This window comes from Zootoca vivipara, chromosome 7, assembly GCF_965207765.1.
Source record: "Zootoca vivipara chromosome 7, rZooViv2.hap1.1, whole genome shotgun sequence".
NCBI lineage: Eukaryota > Metazoa > Chordata > Lepidosauria > Squamata > Lacertidae > Zootoca > Zootoca vivipara.
The window spans coordinates 81,988,902-82,008,244 of record NC_142590.1 but is presented as its reverse complement, the minus strand read 5'-3'; the positions used below and the strand labels follow the sequence as shown (position 1 = coordinate 82,008,244).

Here is a 19,343-nt window from a genome sequence, read left to right as displayed (position 1 = left end):
CTTTGACCTCTGGTGGGAGGGCATTCCACAGGGCGGGTGCCACTACCGAGAAGGCCCTCTGCCTGGTTCCCTGTAACTTGGCTTCTCGTAGCGAGGGAACCGCCAGAAGGCCCTCGGCACTGAACCTCAGTGTCCGGGCAGAACGATGGGGGTGGAGACGCTCCTTCAGGTATACCGGACCGAGGCCGTTTAGGGCTTTAAAGGTCAGCACCAACACTTTGAATTGTGCTCGGAAACGTACTGGGAGCCAGTGTGGGTCTTTCAGCAATACCTGGGAATATGCATCTGAAAATAGATTGGTTCTCCTCTCCCTGAGCAGAGGGGGCCTTTTGTTTCCCTTGACTTTCTTTTTGGCATTAAAAAAGAGAGAGACACTCAAGGTAATGAACAAAACAGGCACTTTTGTGGGAGCGGGTCAGAAAGAATGCCTGGCCCTGCTTTTGGAGGGGCATTTTCTGCCCTGCGGTAAATCTTAAAACGCACAGACCTCCCCCCTCACTCACACACACACACACGCTGGCTGCCTCCCTCCAGCCACACATGCGCTGCGCAAAATTGCATCGGTGGGAAGCCTTTTCTGCTCTGGAAGATGAGCGCTCCTAAAACAGGGCTGGTGCAGGGAGGAAGATTGCGGGGCAGGGGCTGTGGAGGACGGGGGAGCCAAGCAATTCCATGGACTCCTCTGTGAACTTCTCCCGGGGCCCCCTGCGACTCTCCCACCGCAGAGCGCCCTCTTCTCGGGGGGGGGGGGCTCGTGATGTGACTGCCAAAGCTGCCTGCTTGAACTCCACCCTTGAGGCTCCCTTGTCTGTCTGCCAGAGTGCTTAAAGCTGTCTAGGATTCAGCCAACCGTACCCAGGGTGAAAGCAGTTAACACAAGGACAAGAGGATCGCCCCCCTCCCCGCCCCAAGCTGGGCTGCTCTTACCTTTAACCCCTTATGGCTGCAGCCAAACAAAAAGGGCCCAACGCCTCCTGCTCCTCCCCCCTCCACCTCCTGGCTGTGGGGAGAAGGCTTTCTTTGCAAAGGGAGCCCTTGAATGCCCCCTTCTCTTGCCCCCCCTAAACATTCAAATGAGGTGGAGGGCCCTGCATCTGACGGGCCTTTGTTGCTACCCTTCTCCCCTCGCCCCCGCTGCCCCAACTTCCTCATAGCCACGTTTTTTCTGGACATGTATCTCATTACAATACAAAGGAAAGCGCCCCCCCCTGCTCCTCTCCTCCACCCCTCATTTTTTTGGGGGGGATTTAAAGGCCTCTGTTTATTTACAGGCTCTCTAGACAATTCCCTGTGGTGAGGACTGAGATGGTTGGGACAATATGCATGACATATATATATACAGTATGGGGGGGCACACACATGTACACACACACACACACACACACACACACACACACACGCATGCATGCATGCTCTGCGCTCGCTGAATGGAGATTCACGCCTTTTTTCTCTCCCTTTTTGCTTGCAAGAGTGGGAAGCAGCAGGGAGCCAGAGAGGAGAGTTTGGATACTGTTGCTGGGTAAATTTCTATCCTCCAGCCCCCAGTAAAAAAACTTGGTTCCAATGAAACTCTCACTGGCAGCATTTGCTCTCATAGATGTTGAAGGCATTGTGGAAAACGGTAAATAAGGCTGAGTTGGTGTGTGTGGTGCGTTCAGGTTGCGGTTATTTATCCTTTTTTGTTGTTGTTTAGTGGGGGGGGGGATGCGGGAAAGGACAAGCCACCCTGCAAAATTTGGAAAGGATGGGTGCAGAGGAACAACGGGGAGCATGGTGGGCTTTTTTTTTTACTGCTTTTCTTCTTTAAGTAAAGTGCCTCTCGGGTTTGTTGTAGGTTTTCTGAGTTCAAGGGTTTTGGCGAAGGACGAGTTTTGTCTGTTGCGTTTGACATATTGACTAGCAACCTTCCCTGCAGAGAACGAGGACACTGTCATCAAGAACCTTGGTTGAGTAAATCCCCCGGGGTTGGTTGCTGCAGTGCTTTCTACGTGGGGCTGCCCTTGAAGACTGGCGTCGAATTTAGGGGATCTGGCTGCTGGCAGAAGCGGGTTGGCAGAAGGTGGCAGAAGTATCACACATACACACCTTTTTTTTTATTCAGTGGCTGTGCTAGCTTCCTAATGATTCTCAAATGCGGTTCAAGGTGTGTCTGAGGCCTGCTCAGACCCCATACCTAGGCCAAAACCTGAGGATGCCCAGCCCCATTCAGTAGTTGTGGCCCCAGCCACTGGGCAAGTAGGAACCACAGAGAACCAACCACAATACTGCTCCACCCCCATCCATCTGCTTCCTTTCATAGTGGGGATACATCAAACAGAGATCCGTAACAGTAGTGCAACTACTTTATTTTAGACTTGGGAAGGGGGGGGGGAGCAGAGCCTTTGAACTTGCCACAGATCACCAGGTAGTACCTGGGCAACAGATGGAGCTCTACCTGAACTGTTCGCAGTCTTTCTTCACTGTGGTGAGATGGATTGTGCTGCATACGGTACACATACAAATCGGCAAATGCACATTTTGCTCTAATCTGCCCCCTTTTTTGTTTTGTAAGTCTCATATAAGACACACACACACACACACACACACACACACACACACACACCCCTTGTTTCTGGTAGCCAGGCTTGCTTGTTTATCACATCTATATCCTGCTTTCCCTCCTAGGATCTTAAGACAGTGTGCATGATTCCCCCTCCAAACATGGTTTTATCCTCACAACAACCCTGAGAGGTAGGAATCTAGCTCCAAGGGCCTTCCGGAGGTTCCCCTCACTGCGAGAAGTGAGGTTTACAGGGAGCCAGGCAGAGGGCCTTCTCGGTAGTGGCGCCCGCCCTGTGGGACGCCCTCCCAGCAGATGTCAAGGAGATAAAGAACTATGTAGCCTTTAGAAGACACCTGTAGAGAGAAGTTTACAATGTTTTAATGTTTTATTATGTTTTTCTATATATGCTGGGGCAACCCAGACAGATGGGTGGGGTACTATTAGTATTAGTAAGACAGCAACTGGCCCCAGATCACCCAATGGCTGCTTTGAAACTGGGTCTCCGCAGTCCTACGTATCTTGACACTTTAACCAAGGGCCACATTCATCTGTGGGGTAATCTGTGGAGGGCCATATGTTAATAATTGTAGGGCCAAAGTCAGTGGTAGAGGAGTCTACCAGTTCAAGAAACGAGGTTGAGGGGTGCAGGTTGCCCACCAGTGCTCTTACCACTACACCACACAGCTGGGCGGCCTAAACCCCGCAAACTGAGCACATCACTGCAGCTTGAGGCTTTATTCTTTCATTTCTTTTTATTTGGCCAATCGCATTGTGTATTTTTTAAAAAGTTGTTTTATTGCTGGAACTGGTTATGGGAGATCGTGATTTTTATACAGTTGCTGTTTTATTGTTCTAATTTGTAAGCTGATTTGAGGTGCATGCTATGATACGGAAAGCAGGTTGTAAATAAATAATTTCATATAATAAAATAATATCATATCCTCCCCCCTCCCCCTCCCCCGCATTCAGCTGACAAGGCCAGATCAGGGAATATTGTTGAACCCGAACTAATTAATTCAAAGTTAAGCAAGCAAATAAAAGTTTTTACAAGGGTCTGGTTCGTAGTTATAGAAGTTCTTTGGGGCACCCTTGGGAAGAAATGCAGGAAATGTAATACTGGGGGGGGGATATCTAGTGGCTGGCAGAGCAGCTGCGACTCAGCACTCTGCTCCAAGGTAACTGGCAGGACTGGGTGGTTTGCCTGGCATTTTGTTTGCTTATGCTGGCGCTGAACCACGTGTGGAAGCCAGAAGGAACTCTCACCAATCATCTTATCCCTTCCTTCCCACCCACCCCACTAAATCCAGCACTTAGCAACCAATTGCATGAAAGAAATTATAGAATCCTAGAACTGTAGAGTTGCAAGGGGGGGGGACCCCAGAGGCCTGCTCCTTTCTTGGCTAAAAACACCGTTGGAACTCAGAGCAGATTTTGGAGAGAAGGGGGGAGGACTCCTATCTCCCCCCCCTTCTTTTTAAAAAATGGTTTCCATGGTTGCTTGTCTGTGAACATAGTTTGTGTGGCAATGCACGCGGTCTCCCCGGAAGAAATAAAGACACAGGACACATAGCTTAAGGTTAATGGGTCGAATAGGCCACAACTTTATTGATTACGGAAGAAGAGAGGTATTGGCATAGGCATTGGATCTAACCGACTATATCCGACTCCAGCCCGCTCTGCTGGCAGTCTGTGAAGGGTTAACCACCATTGGATGGGTCCTGCGATGCACATCAACTAGGTACCCATCCTGGGGCCACCATTCGGGGTCGTGCCCTCAGGCCCTCACCTTCCACGGTTTCGGACTTGGCAACGCCCCTTGGACTCCTTAAGGGAGTACCCCTCCGCATTTTGGGGAGGTGATGGCAGCAACCTCCCCACCACATCTGGACCCTTTGAGAAATAATCCAATGCCTACCGCCAAAACCAAGTTGTGACGATTACCACGAGGTAGGCGAAAACCACCTGGCCTGAGCCAATTTGCCAGGTGGGAAAAACTCCTACCAGGCCCCGAATACGGCGACCAACCGAAGTCCGTAGGCAACGTCAAGGACGGAAACCCTGCCTGAACGGGGGGAGGTGGGTGGGAAAAGGTGAGGTGAGCCGAAGGCAAGAGGACGAGCTCCTGCCGCGGGCCCGCTTATATTGCCAAGCCAAGCCCACGAGGTGTGCCCTGATTGGTCGCAACGTAGGCGCGCCGCGCAGGAGGGGAACCAATGGGCTGGGGGGAATGCTAGCCATTCCCCCCCACGTGAAGCCCGCGTGCAGCCCACAACCCCTCCTCCCTTCAAGCCGGGAAGAGGCTTTGTGTGGCAATGCACGCGGTCTCCCCGGAAGAAATAAAGACACAGGACACATAGCTTAAGGTTAATGGGTCGAATAGGCCACAACTTTATTGATTACGGAAGAAGAGAGGTATTGGCATAGGCATTGGATCTAACCGACTATATCCGACTCCAGCCCGCTCTGCTGGCAGTCTGTGAAGGGTTAACCACCATTGGATGGGTCCTGCGATGCACATCAACTAGGTACCCATCCTGGGGCCACCATTCGGGGTCGTGCCCTCAGGCCCTCACCTTCCACGGTTTCGGACTTGGCAACGCCCCTTGGACTCCTTAAGGGAGTACCCCTCCGCATTTTGGGGAGGTGATGGCAGCAACCTCCCCACCACATCTGGACCCTTTGAGAAATAATCCAATGCCTACCGCCAATCGGGCCCGAAAGGGCTCGCCGCCAATACCTTTACTTCCGCAACCAATACCTAATAGCAACCAGGATATCAGTCAGCCAGACATCGTTGCCATCATCTGACAGATGCACGCCATCATTGCGGTAAAAGCGTTCCTCTCGGAAGGTTATAGCAGGGTGTGGTATCACAAGTCCATTCAAGGCCCGGATCTTTTTGGCCACAGCCAAATCCAGAAACTTCCTCGCTTTGTTCACAGCGGCTGGTGAACAGCAATCGCGCCAAATGCGCCTCTCGAGCAGTGAAGACCAACAAATGGTCACGTTCGGGCAAGCAGCCAACAGATCGTCAAAGTCCCGAAATATATTCCATTTTAAATCTTGGCCTTTCCGATAAGCCAGATCGTTCTCGCCAAGTTGCACGACCAGGATGTCGGGGGGACCACACGAGGCAACCTTGGCCATCACAGCTGGTAGGAATTCGGACCAGCGCATGCCCCGTCTAGTAATCCAAGTGACTCTGAAACAGCGTGGCAGCCCAAGATTAGGACCAAGGTTTTGGTCGCAGGCGCGTGCGCGGGCCCAATGCATGATGCTATGACCCACCATCCAAATCTTAATCAGCGGTCCTGAAAGCGAAATAAAGGAGAAGACATAAGTGTGGCTGCCATGTGTAAGACACTACTTAGCGGGGCGGAGGTATCCCTTGTATGCTTTGGACTTCCACCGGCCCATATCCTTAATCCTCTCAGCGGACAATCCCATGTGCACCGCAGTAGTGGCGGCCCCAATTCGAAAGGAATGGGCTGCAAATTCGGAGGGGGATAGGCCACAAGACGATATTGCCAGGCGCATGACGCGCGTGAATTGGTGGCGTGTCAAGGGGGAACGATCTGCATGAATCAGTAGTGGGCCTGGCGAAGGGGGCCTTAGATGTAGGAAACGTCTGGTGTCCTTTACTGGGCATGGGCCAATCTGGCCCGTAGCGGGTAACCGCATTAAGGTACCCTTCCCTTGCTGGTCAGTCTTAGATTGACGAATGCAGACTACCAATTCAGTGCTGGATAATGACAAGTCCGAAAGCAGAATGCCCCTTCTGAATCTTTTGGACGGGCCCTCACACACTACTTCGCCAACCCTAAGGGCACCGAAGAAGGCGATTGAAAAGGCTGCGGAGAAAAGTCTAGCCTCATATTTGGACCAGCAAAGGTCCCTGAGAAGTTTGTGAATTTTCATCAAGATATCAAAGGTTATTGGCTTGCGACAATCCTTACGCGGAGGCTGAAGTCTGCGCCAACCCTCTAGAGCCTTCCGGACTAGGAAATCCGCACAAGGGTCAATAGAATAGCTGGCCTTACTAAAGAAGGAAATTGCAGCAGTTTGAATTTGAAGGGTCCTTGCGGCCCTGCCCAATCGCCTTAAGTTTGTTAGATACATCAGGACCTCATGCTTATTGGGAGGGAGATTAGGACCTGACCCCAATTTTTTAATCCTAAAATCACTGAAGTCGGACCAAGCTCTCTTGTAGGTGTTAAGAGTGGAGGGGGCAACCGACGCCAATACTCCCTCTAAGACATCTCGTTCCCAAGATTCCAAAGGTGTTCCGGGAAAGCTTCCGGCAACTCCTGAGCCTCTGGCGCTAGAGAGCGGAAACGGTCCATCTGGAAACGAGATAAAGCGTCCGCAATATCGTTATTAACACCTGGCACGAATTTGGATGAGAAATAAATGTTTAATTTTAAGCACAGAAGGACGAAGGCACGTAGCAAGGCAGAAACCCTAGAGGATCGGGAGGATTGCCTGGAAAGGACGCCAACGACAGCCTGGTTATCAGTCCAAAAGCATACACGGTGGTTCTTGAACTCCTCTGCCCATAAGTGCACAGCTACAACAATGGGAAAGAATTCCAAGAAGGTTAGATCGCGGGTAATAGGCTTATTTTGCCACGCGAGTGGCCACCGTTGCGCACACCACCGGCCACGAAAATAAACACCAAACCCGAGGGAGCCGGCAGCGTCCGACTGCACCTGGAAATCCACCTGGAGCCTTAGATTATCCTGCCAAAGGGAAACCCCGTTATAACTCTCAAGGAATTCTAACCATACCTCCATGTCAGACTTTACCCCCTTGTTAAGGCGCACCCTATGATGAGGTTTTTTGATACCTGCAGATAATCTGGCCAATCTGGCACAGAAGGGGCGCCCGGGAGATACCACCCGACAAGCGAAGTTAAGATGGCCCAGGAGGGACTGGATCTGTTTAAGGGTCACTTTTTTCAGGGGTAGCAGCTCTGAGATAGTTCGCTTTAAAGCTGCCAACTTTTCTCTTGGTAGCCGTGAAGTCTGCGCAACTGTGTCCAGTTCGATTCCCAGGTATGTTATAGTAGACACAGGTCCCTCTGTCTTTTCCGCGGCCAGAGGTACCCCCAAATAAGCAGTTAAGGAGGCAAAGGCTTCTAGGAGATAAGCACAATCTTGGTTATTTGCTCCGCCACAAAAGAGAAAGTCATCCAGGTAGTGTGTGACGCCCTCCAGACCTGTTCTAAAACGTAGGGCCCAATCCAGGAAGGTGCTAAAGGCCTCGAATGCGGAACACGCCACAGAGCAGCCCATGGGCATGGCCTTGTCCACAAAGTAGGCCCCTTCAAATTTGAAGCCTAGCCACCTGAAATCATGGGGATGTACCGGTAGAAGGCGGAAAGCCGATTCAATATCGCATTTGGCCAGAAGGGCGCCCTTGCCAAACCGCCTGATAAGTTTGATAGCCTGATCGAAAGAGGCGTACTTGACAGTGCACAGTTCCTGGGGGATGCCATCATTGACTGAGAAACCCTTAGGATAAGAAAGATTGTGAATGAGTCTAAATTCCCCGGGGTTCTTTTTAGGAACTATACCCAATGGTGAAATATGTAAATTTGACATGGGGGGTGCTTTGAATGGGCCAGGAACCCTTCCCGCAGTAACCTCCTTAGATATCTTTTTCCTAGCAACCTCGGGCATCTCTCTAACAGATTTCTGATTAGGTGGTTCGCCTGACAAGGGGGGGATAGCAACTGGGATTCTGAAACCTGAGGAAAAACCCTCCCATAGATATTTGGCTGCTGCGATGTTAGGATAAAGTTGTAGCAGGGACTTAAGGGGGTCTAGTTTAATCGGGGAGTAAGCCAAGGCCAAGGACAGATCAGTAGCGGTTACCTGACATGCCCTGACCGGCAGCTGATCCACCCCTTGACCCCTGCTGAAAGTTACCCCGCCTCCCTCGAAAGGACTGCCTGCCTTTGAAGCAGGCCGTGGCTGGGTGTGAACCCTGGCATTTTTCGCACTCGTGGCTGTATTTGCAATAAGCCCTGCCACAGGTGCCCTTGTTAAATTCCCAGCACACAAGGCGGCGGGTAGATTTTTTATATTCCGTCTTTGCTGATCGAAATGTGTCTGGCTGTTTCTTCTCAATGTATGGGCCCACATGCTCGCCCCAGAAATTCTGGTCCCTCAAATCCCACCTAGTGCTGGACAACAGGGAGGCATTCCTACGAAAGTCCTCGTCATACAATAATGCAGGACCCTCGCCGGCTAGGGCATAAGCTTTTCTGACATGAGCCATGTAGGCCAAGAGGTGCATTGCTCTTTTTGGGTAGCAAGCCACAATGGTGCCCATATAAACTTGAAAACCATCCAGCCAGTTTTCGAAGGTCCGCTCGGCCCTAGGTTCCCGGTATCTACGTTTGCCATAAATATTCTTCTTTTCCCCTTTTCCCTTTATCTTAGCTGGCGGAAGGAGAGTAAATATGTCGACATAATCCCCATTAAGGATCCTGTTCCGCTTTTTATTAGACAAATGATTACCTAAAATGAAATCTGAAGACGCGAATGTGGATTTCTTTACTTCCGGTACCAATGCACCGTCTCTCCACTCGAGCGTACCATTGAAGGTCTTACGATGCGAGTTTGCGCGCCTCTCGTGCGCCCAAACAGGCAAGCCCACAAGTTCCTCACCCTCGCCCCAATAACCCTCTAAGGTGGGGTCTTCATCATCAGAGCTAGAAGAAGAAGTACCTGAGTCATCATGGGGATCCATATGCTTGGTCTTCTTGGTCTTCTTTTTGCTGGTTTTTTGTGGTGCTTCTTTTTCCGACCTGTCCGACTGTTCCGTATTCTTCTTGGAACTCGTGGGTTGCGCAGGATCCTGATTCTCGCCATCGGAGGTGGTGTTTGAAGACAAGCTCCTTGACCTAGACTGAGTACCCTGAGAAGGATCGCGCAAACAAGTGGGGGTACCAAGGGATAACTGAGAAACAGAATTATTACTGCCAGGCGTAGAAGGCCCAGAGCCCACAGGATCAGAGGAGGTTGTAGGCGCAGTAGAAGCAGATTGGGATCTGGTTCCAATGCGACCATCCCTGGCTGAGTTACAGGAAGCAGAGGTGCCAGGGCGCACCTCATCCTCTCTTGGCGTGTCTGCGACGAAGTCCTGGGACCCCTCGGCAGGGAGCCCCTGTATTGAAACCCCCGGCTTTGATACCTGTTGAAAGAAGTTCTGGAGACCTGAGAACAAGTTAGCCATGGCTTCCGAAGGGATGGAAATAGTGGTGACCATAGGAGCACTGGAGGCAGTGTTTGCGTTGGTGGCGGGCCTTTTGCTAGGTACAGCTGCAGGCCCGGTCTGTTTGCGCTTTGGGGCCATCACACCTGGTCACAGCGCGATCCGAAATGTAAAGGCAAAAGCAACAGAGGTAACACACTCAATCCGAGGGCTGAGTGGGGAAGTTATAATTAGTGGCAAGATGTGATTTCTTGTAAAAGTGTAAAGCTGTAAGGTGCCTACTCTACAATTTTAACTTACCAGGCACGCAATACGGCCAAATGGGGATTAAAATACTACCTGTGGAGGCAAGGAAGCCTCCTGGGGGCAAGGCAACTGACAAACCGTTCTAATTGAAAGAAGCGCTATATCCCGCGTATGAGAACCTAGAATAATTAAGTAATGAACCCAAATATGCCTGTTAACTGGCCCGGTGTACTTGCACTTTAACATGCTTTCGAACTGCTACGTTGGCAGGAGCTGGGACCAAACAGCAGTAGCCCCCCGATGCGGGGATCCGAACCGCCGACCTTCTGATCAGCAAGCTCTAGGGAAGGTGGTTTAACCCACAGTGTCCCACAAATCCCAGGAATTGATTCTAGGATTCAATTTATCAGAAAAACCTGAAGCGATTTAAAAGGAACTAAAACGGAAGGCCACTATAAACTATCTATTAAATACCCTGATCAGTTATAAGGGGGCCAAATTATAGCATTCGAAATGACTGATGAATAAGGTAAGCAACTAAACAATTTCAAACAATTACTATGGTGTAGTGGTTAGTTCAGGCAAACTCATAAAATAAGCAAAAATGTCTGTTGGATGCGCTGGGGAATTGGTTAAATGACAGCAATCACCAATGAAAAGCCCCCTGGGTTTACTTGATAGCGAATATCTAACTTTAATAGCACCAATCTAATTGAGATAAATGGAGAGGCCAGGCAAGTAGTGTATAAATTTTGGTATAAATCTAATAAAGGCAGCAAGGAGACCACATGCAATCCCTAGCCAATGCAAACAGGCGGGGAAACCTGAAAAAATTCCCTTAAAATATGACAACGAGTGGCAAAAGGCTTTGGAAATGGGGTGGGGGGGTGGGGGATGGCTACACGTGCCACTCACAAAATGTCGACCAGCAGGATGCGTGAGCAACGACCTTCCCAAAATGACGATCCAAAATGGGTGCACGTGGTCCACTCAAAATGGCTACCGCCAAGGTGGCAAAAAGACCTCTTCAAAATGGCGGACCGGGAGGGAGGTGCACCAGGCTACACTACTAGTGGTGACCCACTTAAAATGGCCGCCGGGGAGGCCCACGTGGCCACACCAAAGATGGCGACCTACCGGAGTACTTCCTACAGGAACAGGCTACTGGCGTCGCGGGAAAAGCTGGGACGCTTGAAAAGCGAGACTTTTTCTATGGCGATTCCACCAGCCCTGGCAAGCTCAGGCCAGAGGTAACAGAGTGCTCATAAAGGCACTGCGCATACGGCTAATAAGAGCCTTGGTATCGCACAAGCCCCAGGAAAGGAAGCAGACAAACGAGATCGTTGCTATGGCAACCCCCCACAAACGTTCAGAAGCGCGGCCGAAAGCAGCAGCGCGCCAATAAGGCAATGCACACCCAGCTAAGAATCCCACAGCCCCGTCACGATACAAAAGCAGAACCTGGAGGGAAAGTAAATAACGATACCCTGCGTTCCGTGAGAGCTTCGGGAAAGAATGCCGTGCAGGAGAGGTTCCCCGATGCGAAGCGCGGCGTTCCGCTTGGAAGAGGCAAGCCGGAAGTGTCCTCGGCTCAAGGAAGCAGCTGGGCGGCCCCGGGCACAGCAATCGGCGGGCGCGAGCCCCGCACGTGAAGGGGTGGCTTTTTGACTAAAAGCAGAGGCTCCCACCGCAGCTTCTTCCGATCAGCGTGGGGCGAAGCAGCGCCTGTTCAGGGGGGGAGCGAATTCAACGATGGAGCGTCCTAGTGAGGTCGCCGCCTGCTAGAAGAGAAAGGTGGCGTTTAAAAACGCCGTTTTTTAAGTGATTTCAAGTGATTTTCAGCAATCCAGGAGGTCCGCACTGCAGCGATTTCTGCAGCGATCCACCCAGCGATTTAAAAGGTGAGGTGAGCCGAAGGCAAGAGGACGAGCTCCTGCCGCGGGCCCGCTTATATTGCCAAGCCAAGCCCACGAGGTGTGCCCTGATTGGTCGCAACGTAGGCGCGCCGCGCAGGAGGGGAACCAATGGGCTGGGGGGAATGCTAGCCATTCCCCCCCACGTGAAGCCCGCGTGCAGCCCACAACCCCTCCTCCCTTCAAGCCGGGAAGAGGCTTTCTGATAAAAACAGCCTGCAATGGTGTTTGATGCCTTCTCGAAAAGTGCTCCTCGCCACCCCATGCCGATTTTTCCTTACCTGTTTAAATAGACACACCCAGCCTCCAGGTTTCAAATCTTCTAAACACCTGGCTCTCTAAATCCCCACTGCATGCAACTGGCTGCAGTGACTCAGTGACTTGAAGAGGAAATGTGCTCTCTGGGTGTGCTTATGTAGGGTTGCCATATTTCAAGAAGTAAGAATTCGGCTTTTTGGGGGGGAAATCAGCATAATAGTTTTGAGCTTTTGGGAGGGGATTCACACATACACCCCCCAAAAGGAGAGCCAAGAGTAGTATTCTAACACACACTTAGAATCATAGAGTTGGAAGAGACCACAAGGGCCATCCAGTCCAACCCCCTGCCAAGCAGGAAACACCATCAAAGCATTCTTGACATATGACTGTCAAGCCTCCGTTTAAAGACCTCCAAAGAAGGAGACTCCACCACACTCCTTGGTAGCAAATTCCACTGTTGGACAGCTCTTACTGTCAGGAAGTTCTTCCTAATGTTTAGGTGGAATCTTCTTCCTTGTAATTGGAATCCATTGCTCTCTGGAGCAGCAGAAAACAAGCTTTCTCCCTCCTCTATATGGCATCCTTTAATATATTTGAACATGGCTATCATATCACCCCTTAACCTTCTCTTCTCCAGGCTAAACATACCCAGCTCTCATAAGGCATTGTTTCCAGGCCTTTGACCATTTTGGTTGCCCTCCTCTGGACGCGTTCCAACTTGTCAGTATCCTTCTTGAACTGTGGTGCTCAGAACTGAACACTTCCTTGTTCAGTTGGCAAAAACCCCAGACATTTTGCCGATTCTTCAAAAATTCCCCCCGGAAGATAATTCCGCCGTTGAAATCCCGGGAAATTCCTGACGAATGGCAACCCTAGCTTATGTGTCCCAGAACATGCATGACACAATCTCACCTAATAATGAGATGTGAGAGAATTTAATTAGCTTGAATTATAGGAGCATCAGAAAAGCCTGCTGCACCAAACCAGTAGCCCATTTGTCTTGCATCCTGTGGCTCCCACCACCTCCTAATCAGAAGTTTTCTACCCCCAACAGTGGAGGCAGAGCATAGCCATCATACTTAGTAGCCATGGGTAGCCTTATGCCCCGTAAATTTGTCTGATCCTCTTTTAAAAGCCATCCAGGGAGCCCACAAATTCATTCCACAAACCCCTTTCTTCACTTTAGCCAAATCCCAGAAAAAGGACCAGGTCATTTCTTCATCCTGCATCCCGTGATTTAAGCACTGCATCTCACAAGCCCCCGCTGCCAAGTTTCCAAAGCAAGAAAATGGTAAAGTTCAGAGCTATTATTCTCTTTACACCTGAGCTCACATAAGTGTAGGTATAAGGCATTTGATGTTCCCCTGGTTAAAAATATACCAAGTGGGACGAAATTTACCCATTACTCTGTTCCTGTGACTGCAGTTTGTTTTAACTGTTTTTAATACTGATTTTTTGGGTTGCTTTAACCCACCTTGGGACTTGATGAAGGATGGGCTATTATACACCAGTGAATGAATGAATGAATGATATGAATGAATTCTCTTACATACCCTGGGGCCTAGGCTCATCTGGCCGTCACCTTCAAGCTGCCCTGAGTCTCTGGGATAAGCTGTGAACCCACATGATGTTCATGTGGCAGAGTGGTGAAGTATCAGTCAGTAGCCCTTTATAACAGAGGGGAAAAGCTCACCCAAAGTCCTGGGACAGGAGAAGCCGTTTGTTCTGTTTGTTGGTGGGAGAGACAAGTGGGGGAGAACTGTATTTCACACACGAACTTAAAACAACCAGCTGAGTTCTCTTGCTGCAGGTCCTCCTGGAGGAAGTCTTCTAGTAGAATAATGTTGAGATAGAAGCTGTTGAGGATCTAGCCCATGATGAGATTCTTCTTCTGTGTGTCCACTATCGTGCATCAGGTCAGGGTCATGCAGGGCCGGTGCTAGGGCTTTTTGCGCCCTAGGCAAAAACACCTTCTGGCGCCCCCCGGGCGCATGCGTCATGACACATGCGTCATGACGCACACACAACACCGCTGATGCCCCTGCGTCCCCTCCATTGGCGGGGGGAGCTTGGCGCCCTCCCGCCTGTGGAGGGGACGCTTTGAGCTCCTCAGCGGCGGCGGCTGCAGCGAGCGAGCGGCAGCGACAGCAGCGCCCTTAGCTGAAGGCTTCAGCTGCGGCCGCTTGCCGCCACTACTACCGCCGCCACTCGCTCGCTGCGGCCGCCGCCGCTGGGGAGCTCTCGGTGTCCCCTCCATAGGCGGGAGGGCGCTGAGCTCTCCTTTTGGCTCGCGCTCCTCCCGCCTGTGGAGGGGGCGCTGGGGGCTCCTTGGTGGTGGCGAGTGAGCGGCGGCGGCAGCGCCCGTAGCTGAAGCCTTCAGCTACGGCCGCTGCCACCGCCACCGCTCACTCGCTGCAGCCGCTGAGGAGCTCAAAGCGTCCCCTCCATGGGAGGGAGAAGCGCGAGCGCGCACCTTAGGAGGGCGGCGGTGGCGCAGGGGTTTTGCGGGGCAGGCTCACCAGCGCCCCCTCCATTTTCGCGCCCTAGGCAATTGCCTAGCCCGCCTAAATGGACGCACAAGCCCTGGGGTCATGTGACAACTGTTAGGCGTTTCTGCATAAGTGTTTGTCACATTGAGACACCCACCTTGAAGCCATCCAGCTGGAAGATTTAACTTACCAATGCAAATACCCTCCCATTATCATATAGTTTGCCCTCATTTGCCTGTGTTCCCTCCCCTTTTAAAATTGCACCCCCTCCCAGCAACTCTATGGATTACATACCCTCCAACATTTCCCCAATGAAAATAGGGATGTAATAATAATAATAATAATAATAATAATAATAATAATAATAATACCCTGCCCATCTGACTGAGTTGCCCCAGCCACTCTGGGCGGCTCCCAACATATATAAAAACCTATTAAAACTATCCAGGGCTGCCTTCGGATATTTTCTAAAGGTTGTATAGTCCGCTCGGGAGTCACATAACTCCATTCCCTCCATCCTAAGGGAAAGCGGGACTTTCCAGGATCAAATCAGAAATGGGGACAGCTTTTGTAAACTCCTGAAAAATTGAGGCATTGGGGGGGGCTGGGATTGGGCCTTTGGGTGGGGTTATTCGTCCCCCATCTGCAACTTCTGTCCAAATAGAGGTTTGGGGTGGAAGGGGTGATTTGCAGTGGGCATGCAAGGGAAAACTACCTGTTTAATGTAATAAGGGGTCTCCCTAAGAGTCTGTTTTCTGAGCCCTGGCCCTGATGAATTTGTGGCTCCATTTCTTCCCAAGAAAGTTCCTAAGTCTGGCAAATGTAGCCCATGAGGGAAAGGCTGGCTCTTCCTTTCTGCCCAAAGCGCAGGCGAGCATTTTCTCTCTAAGCTGTTTGGGAATAATAGTCTCTATCAAATGACTGTGTTGTGTCTCTGGGATCAAATTCTATCCCTTCCAAAACCACGCCAGCCTCCAAGCAAAATGTGGGGAACTGTATCCTCAAGCTCATGGAGCTATTCCTGCCGAAAGCTGCCCTCTCTCTTTCTCTCTCTCTAATGAAGTTTTAACTAGTAGCCTGTTGTTGCTTGCTCTTGTTTATATGGTGGCTTGGATTGCATTTCTTCCTCTTCTCAACCCCCACCCCACCCCCCTTTTTGTGTGCAGTACACTTTTGTGCCAACTCAAGCCATTCAAGCTGCCACTGCCAGCTGGCTGAACTGAGCACTGAATTAAATTACGTCTGGAAGTCTGGTATGCGGATGCCACTGGGAATGGTTTGGAATCAGCGTAGGTTAAGAAAAGCCTGCGCGCTTTGTGTGTCTGTGTGTGTTTCTATCAGCTGTGCGTCAGTCAATGGGTTTGCTCAGCGTCAATGGGAAGTTTGTGTCTGAGAAATGCCATGCCGGGGAGGGGGAATCAGAAGGGGTGCAAGGTATGTTTCTCGAAACTTTATTACGGTTGACAAATGTTTCCCTGAGAGGTATTTTAAAAACTTTTCTGCAGGCTGGCTTTTTAGTAAGGCAGCAAGGTTGAAGCCGTTCAAAGCACACCTGTTTTCCTTTTCTTTTTTTAAGGACTATTTTTGTTCTGGTGCGTTACAGTAATAGCGGATAGCAGAGCAAAGATTAAAGGTGGGCTTTTCCTTCTGGCAGCAAATAGGGCGCCCTTTGTTGATTGCATTCCAACTTGTCTTGCAAAAGCACCTATAATCAAGTTTCTGGCAATATGCAATTTCCTTTACCTTGCCAATGATCAGTGGCCACCTCCAGGTTTTGGAGAGCTCTCACATAAGATGTCCTCAGTGGACTCTCCTTCCTGAGTAGGTCTGTGTCCTCAGTGTTGTCTCCAAAAATCCCCATGGGGGCACCTTTTGACAACAGTCTTGCAGATGACCAATTAATTTTAAAAAAAACTCTTTACCTGATGTCCTGGTGGTGCTTGGAAATGAACTAGTAAGTGCTCTCAACTGGTTCAGGTGAGACGAAGAATGGTTGCCAGAGGACACCTGACCTGCTTCCTCACCTGCCTTGTTTCCTGGTTGTTTCAGAAGACAAAGTGACACCCGTCTGTCATTGCAATCTAGGGAGCAGCTTTGTGGTGCTTTCTCTTGCACTGGAGTACCCATGAGGCGGTGTGAGACCTCCACATATACCTTCCATACAAATACAGTAACACTCTCCAGCAGAGCTCTTTAGAGTCCTCGCTTATGATGCGAATCCATGCATTTCCTTTGACAGGAATTAATTACACATTGGCAGGCAAGAGCCTATGCAAGACCAGTTTGGCTGAATGATTGCTACTGCCCCATTGAGCCCAGGGCAAGTCTTTGTAGGGCTCTAACAAGCCATGTACTATGCCAACGCTGCTTTCTGCAATCTAGATTGTTGCAGCTTATGAAGAATAGTTAGGGGCCACAGAACACAGTGTGTATGTTACTAGATGCCCATTGCTTAGTCATAGTGGTTATTGTGTGTTGTAGAGAAACTGGCTTATAAATCTGCTGGCTTTTGAGATGGCATGGAGTGTGCAGCTGACGCATTTTGGGCATTTTTTGTTTGTGGCATATTTAGTTTTAGGTGTTCAGTTCTCTTTCTGCCTGGCTAAGGAATAACTGTACCAAAACTGAACTGATTGGGTCTTCTTGGAGCCAGGTTGTAACGTGGTTAGTATTAACCACCACCACCCACCCCCAGTCTTGATTTGCAACCTGCTCTTATTTTTAAGCTCCACTTCAGTTTTAGCCCATGTTTTAAATGAATGAGCAAATGGGCAACAATTCGCACACCAATTTTTGGGTTGGGAGAGATGAATGCGCTCTCTCTCTCTCTCTCTCTCTCTCTCTCTCTCTCTCTCTCTCTCTTTTACTTTTGGACTGTTCTGCTCACTTGTGAGACTTCTTGGCTAGTGTTTGTATCCCTTTTGCATTGCATCTATTTTCCTTTAAGCAGATGATTAGGCTTGGACGAATGCCAAATCCACCATTAGAACCATAGGATGCTACCTTGTGCCAAGTCCAGACACTGGTCCACGTAGCTCATTTCCATCTTGCTGTAACTGGCAGTGGCTCATCAGAGTTTTGCACAGGGGTGTTCCCCAGCCGTGCCTAGAGAAGGCAGAGATTGAACCTGAGACCTTGTGTGTGCAAAAGCGTTTGCTCTACCACGGAGCTATGGCCCTGCCACAAATGTTGGCAGCAGCATCACTTTCAGTAGCTTTTTCTTGGTTTGGTGCCTTTTCCTCCCAGGATCTCAAAATAAGCGTTTGTTTTTCTTCTTGTCTCCTTTTCCCTGCAGCGGAGTTGGAGTTTGTACAGATAATCATAATTGTGGTGGTGATGATGGTCATGGTGGTCGTCATCACGTGTCTGCTGAATCACTACAAACTCTCTGCACGGTCCTTCATCAATCGGCACAGTCAAGGACGGAGGAGAGAGGAAAACCTATCATCAGTAAGTAGCCCATGTGTGCCTCCCCAAACTCTTTCCTGCTTCTCTGGCTGGTTCATGTTGTTTGCTGTGCTCACCAGCTGACCCTGGGTGCTTTTGGAACAGCCATGTTGGGAGGACTTCGACCTGGTTTTTATATCCCTCCCAATCTCACTTGGAAAATATACGTGGGCTGATACTCTTACAAACTTTTCTAATGTCCACTAGTGTGGCCAATCTATCTGTCAATGGTGTCATGTGCAGCGGGGACCTGTGATACTCCTAGAAAGTTTTAGGACCCATGGGATTGTCTGTGGCCTAAGATCAGGCCTGTGGCCCTCCCCAGTTCTCCCATAATGCTTTGCTGTCTGTTCCCCAGCTTAGTAGAGTAGAGGCAAAACTGTAGTATACTGTACACCAGGGAAGTTGTGGCACTTCCCTCTACCCCATTCCTGTTGTTGTTGTTGTTGTTGTTGTTGTTGTTGTTGTTGTATAATGTATTTTTATCCCACTGTTCTATAGGAAAGCCCCCCAAGTTAGATAGGTAACTAAATCCAAAGCAACAATGCATTGTTTAAGACAGGCATCCCCAAACTTCGGCCCTCCAGATGTTTTGGACTACAATTCCCATCTTCCCCAACCACTGGCCCTGTTAGCTAGGGATCATGGGAGTTGTAGGCCAAAACATCTGGAGGGCCGCAGTTTGGAGATGCCTGGTTTAAGATAACAGCTGAAAATCATACCCCGCAGTATAATTCTTATTAACGATAAATATATAGGGAGCAGCAGCAGTATGTAAGGCCAGCGGTTCTCAAACGTTTTCTGCCACAGACCGGTTGAAAATTGCTGGGGGTTTCGGCCGTCTGCTTAATGATTTTTTCGACCTGTGGTAGCAATTGCAAGTCTACAGAATTCAAACTGCAATAGGAGACTATATGGTGGACATAAGAAACAAAAGAAGCCATAAAAATACAATTAAAAACCAATGTGAATATTCAGAGCAATGGATGTGAAATCTCAAGAAGTTCTCCCCCCCCCCCCCCGCTCTGGGCTAACCTGGTGCTGAAATGTGCCTGCAAAGCTATGCATTCCTGGCTAGGGCAATATTTCGTTACTTTACAGCAGGGACGGGCTTTTAGTCTTTCGAATTTCAGTTGCGCCCTGCGCGGGACCAAAATTCGGTGCCCTCTACACATCGCTCCTTCCGTTCTGCTCAGTTCACTATGTCATAGTTGTGGCGCCCCCAAG

The 19,343-nt window shown here is 50.0% G+C and overlaps 1 protein-coding gene across 3 annotated transcripts in view; it reads left to right on the top strand.

The window, feature by feature from the left end:
• Positions 1–19,343, top strand: part of PMEPA1 (prostate transmembrane protein, androgen induced 1) — a 90,657-nt gene that overhangs the window by 59,600 nt on the left and 11,714 nt on the right. For 2 of the 3 annotated variants that reach the window (XM_035121289.3, XM_035121288.3), the window contains exon 2: positions 17,965–18,119. In XM_035121289.3, coding sequence (XP_034977180.1) covers positions 17,965–18,119 — 155 coding nt within the window. Of the gene's footprint in view, positions 1–15,924; positions 16,104–17,964; positions 18,120–19,343 lie in introns of those variants that run through there. The other variant, XM_088674697.1, reaches the window with a different exon arrangement.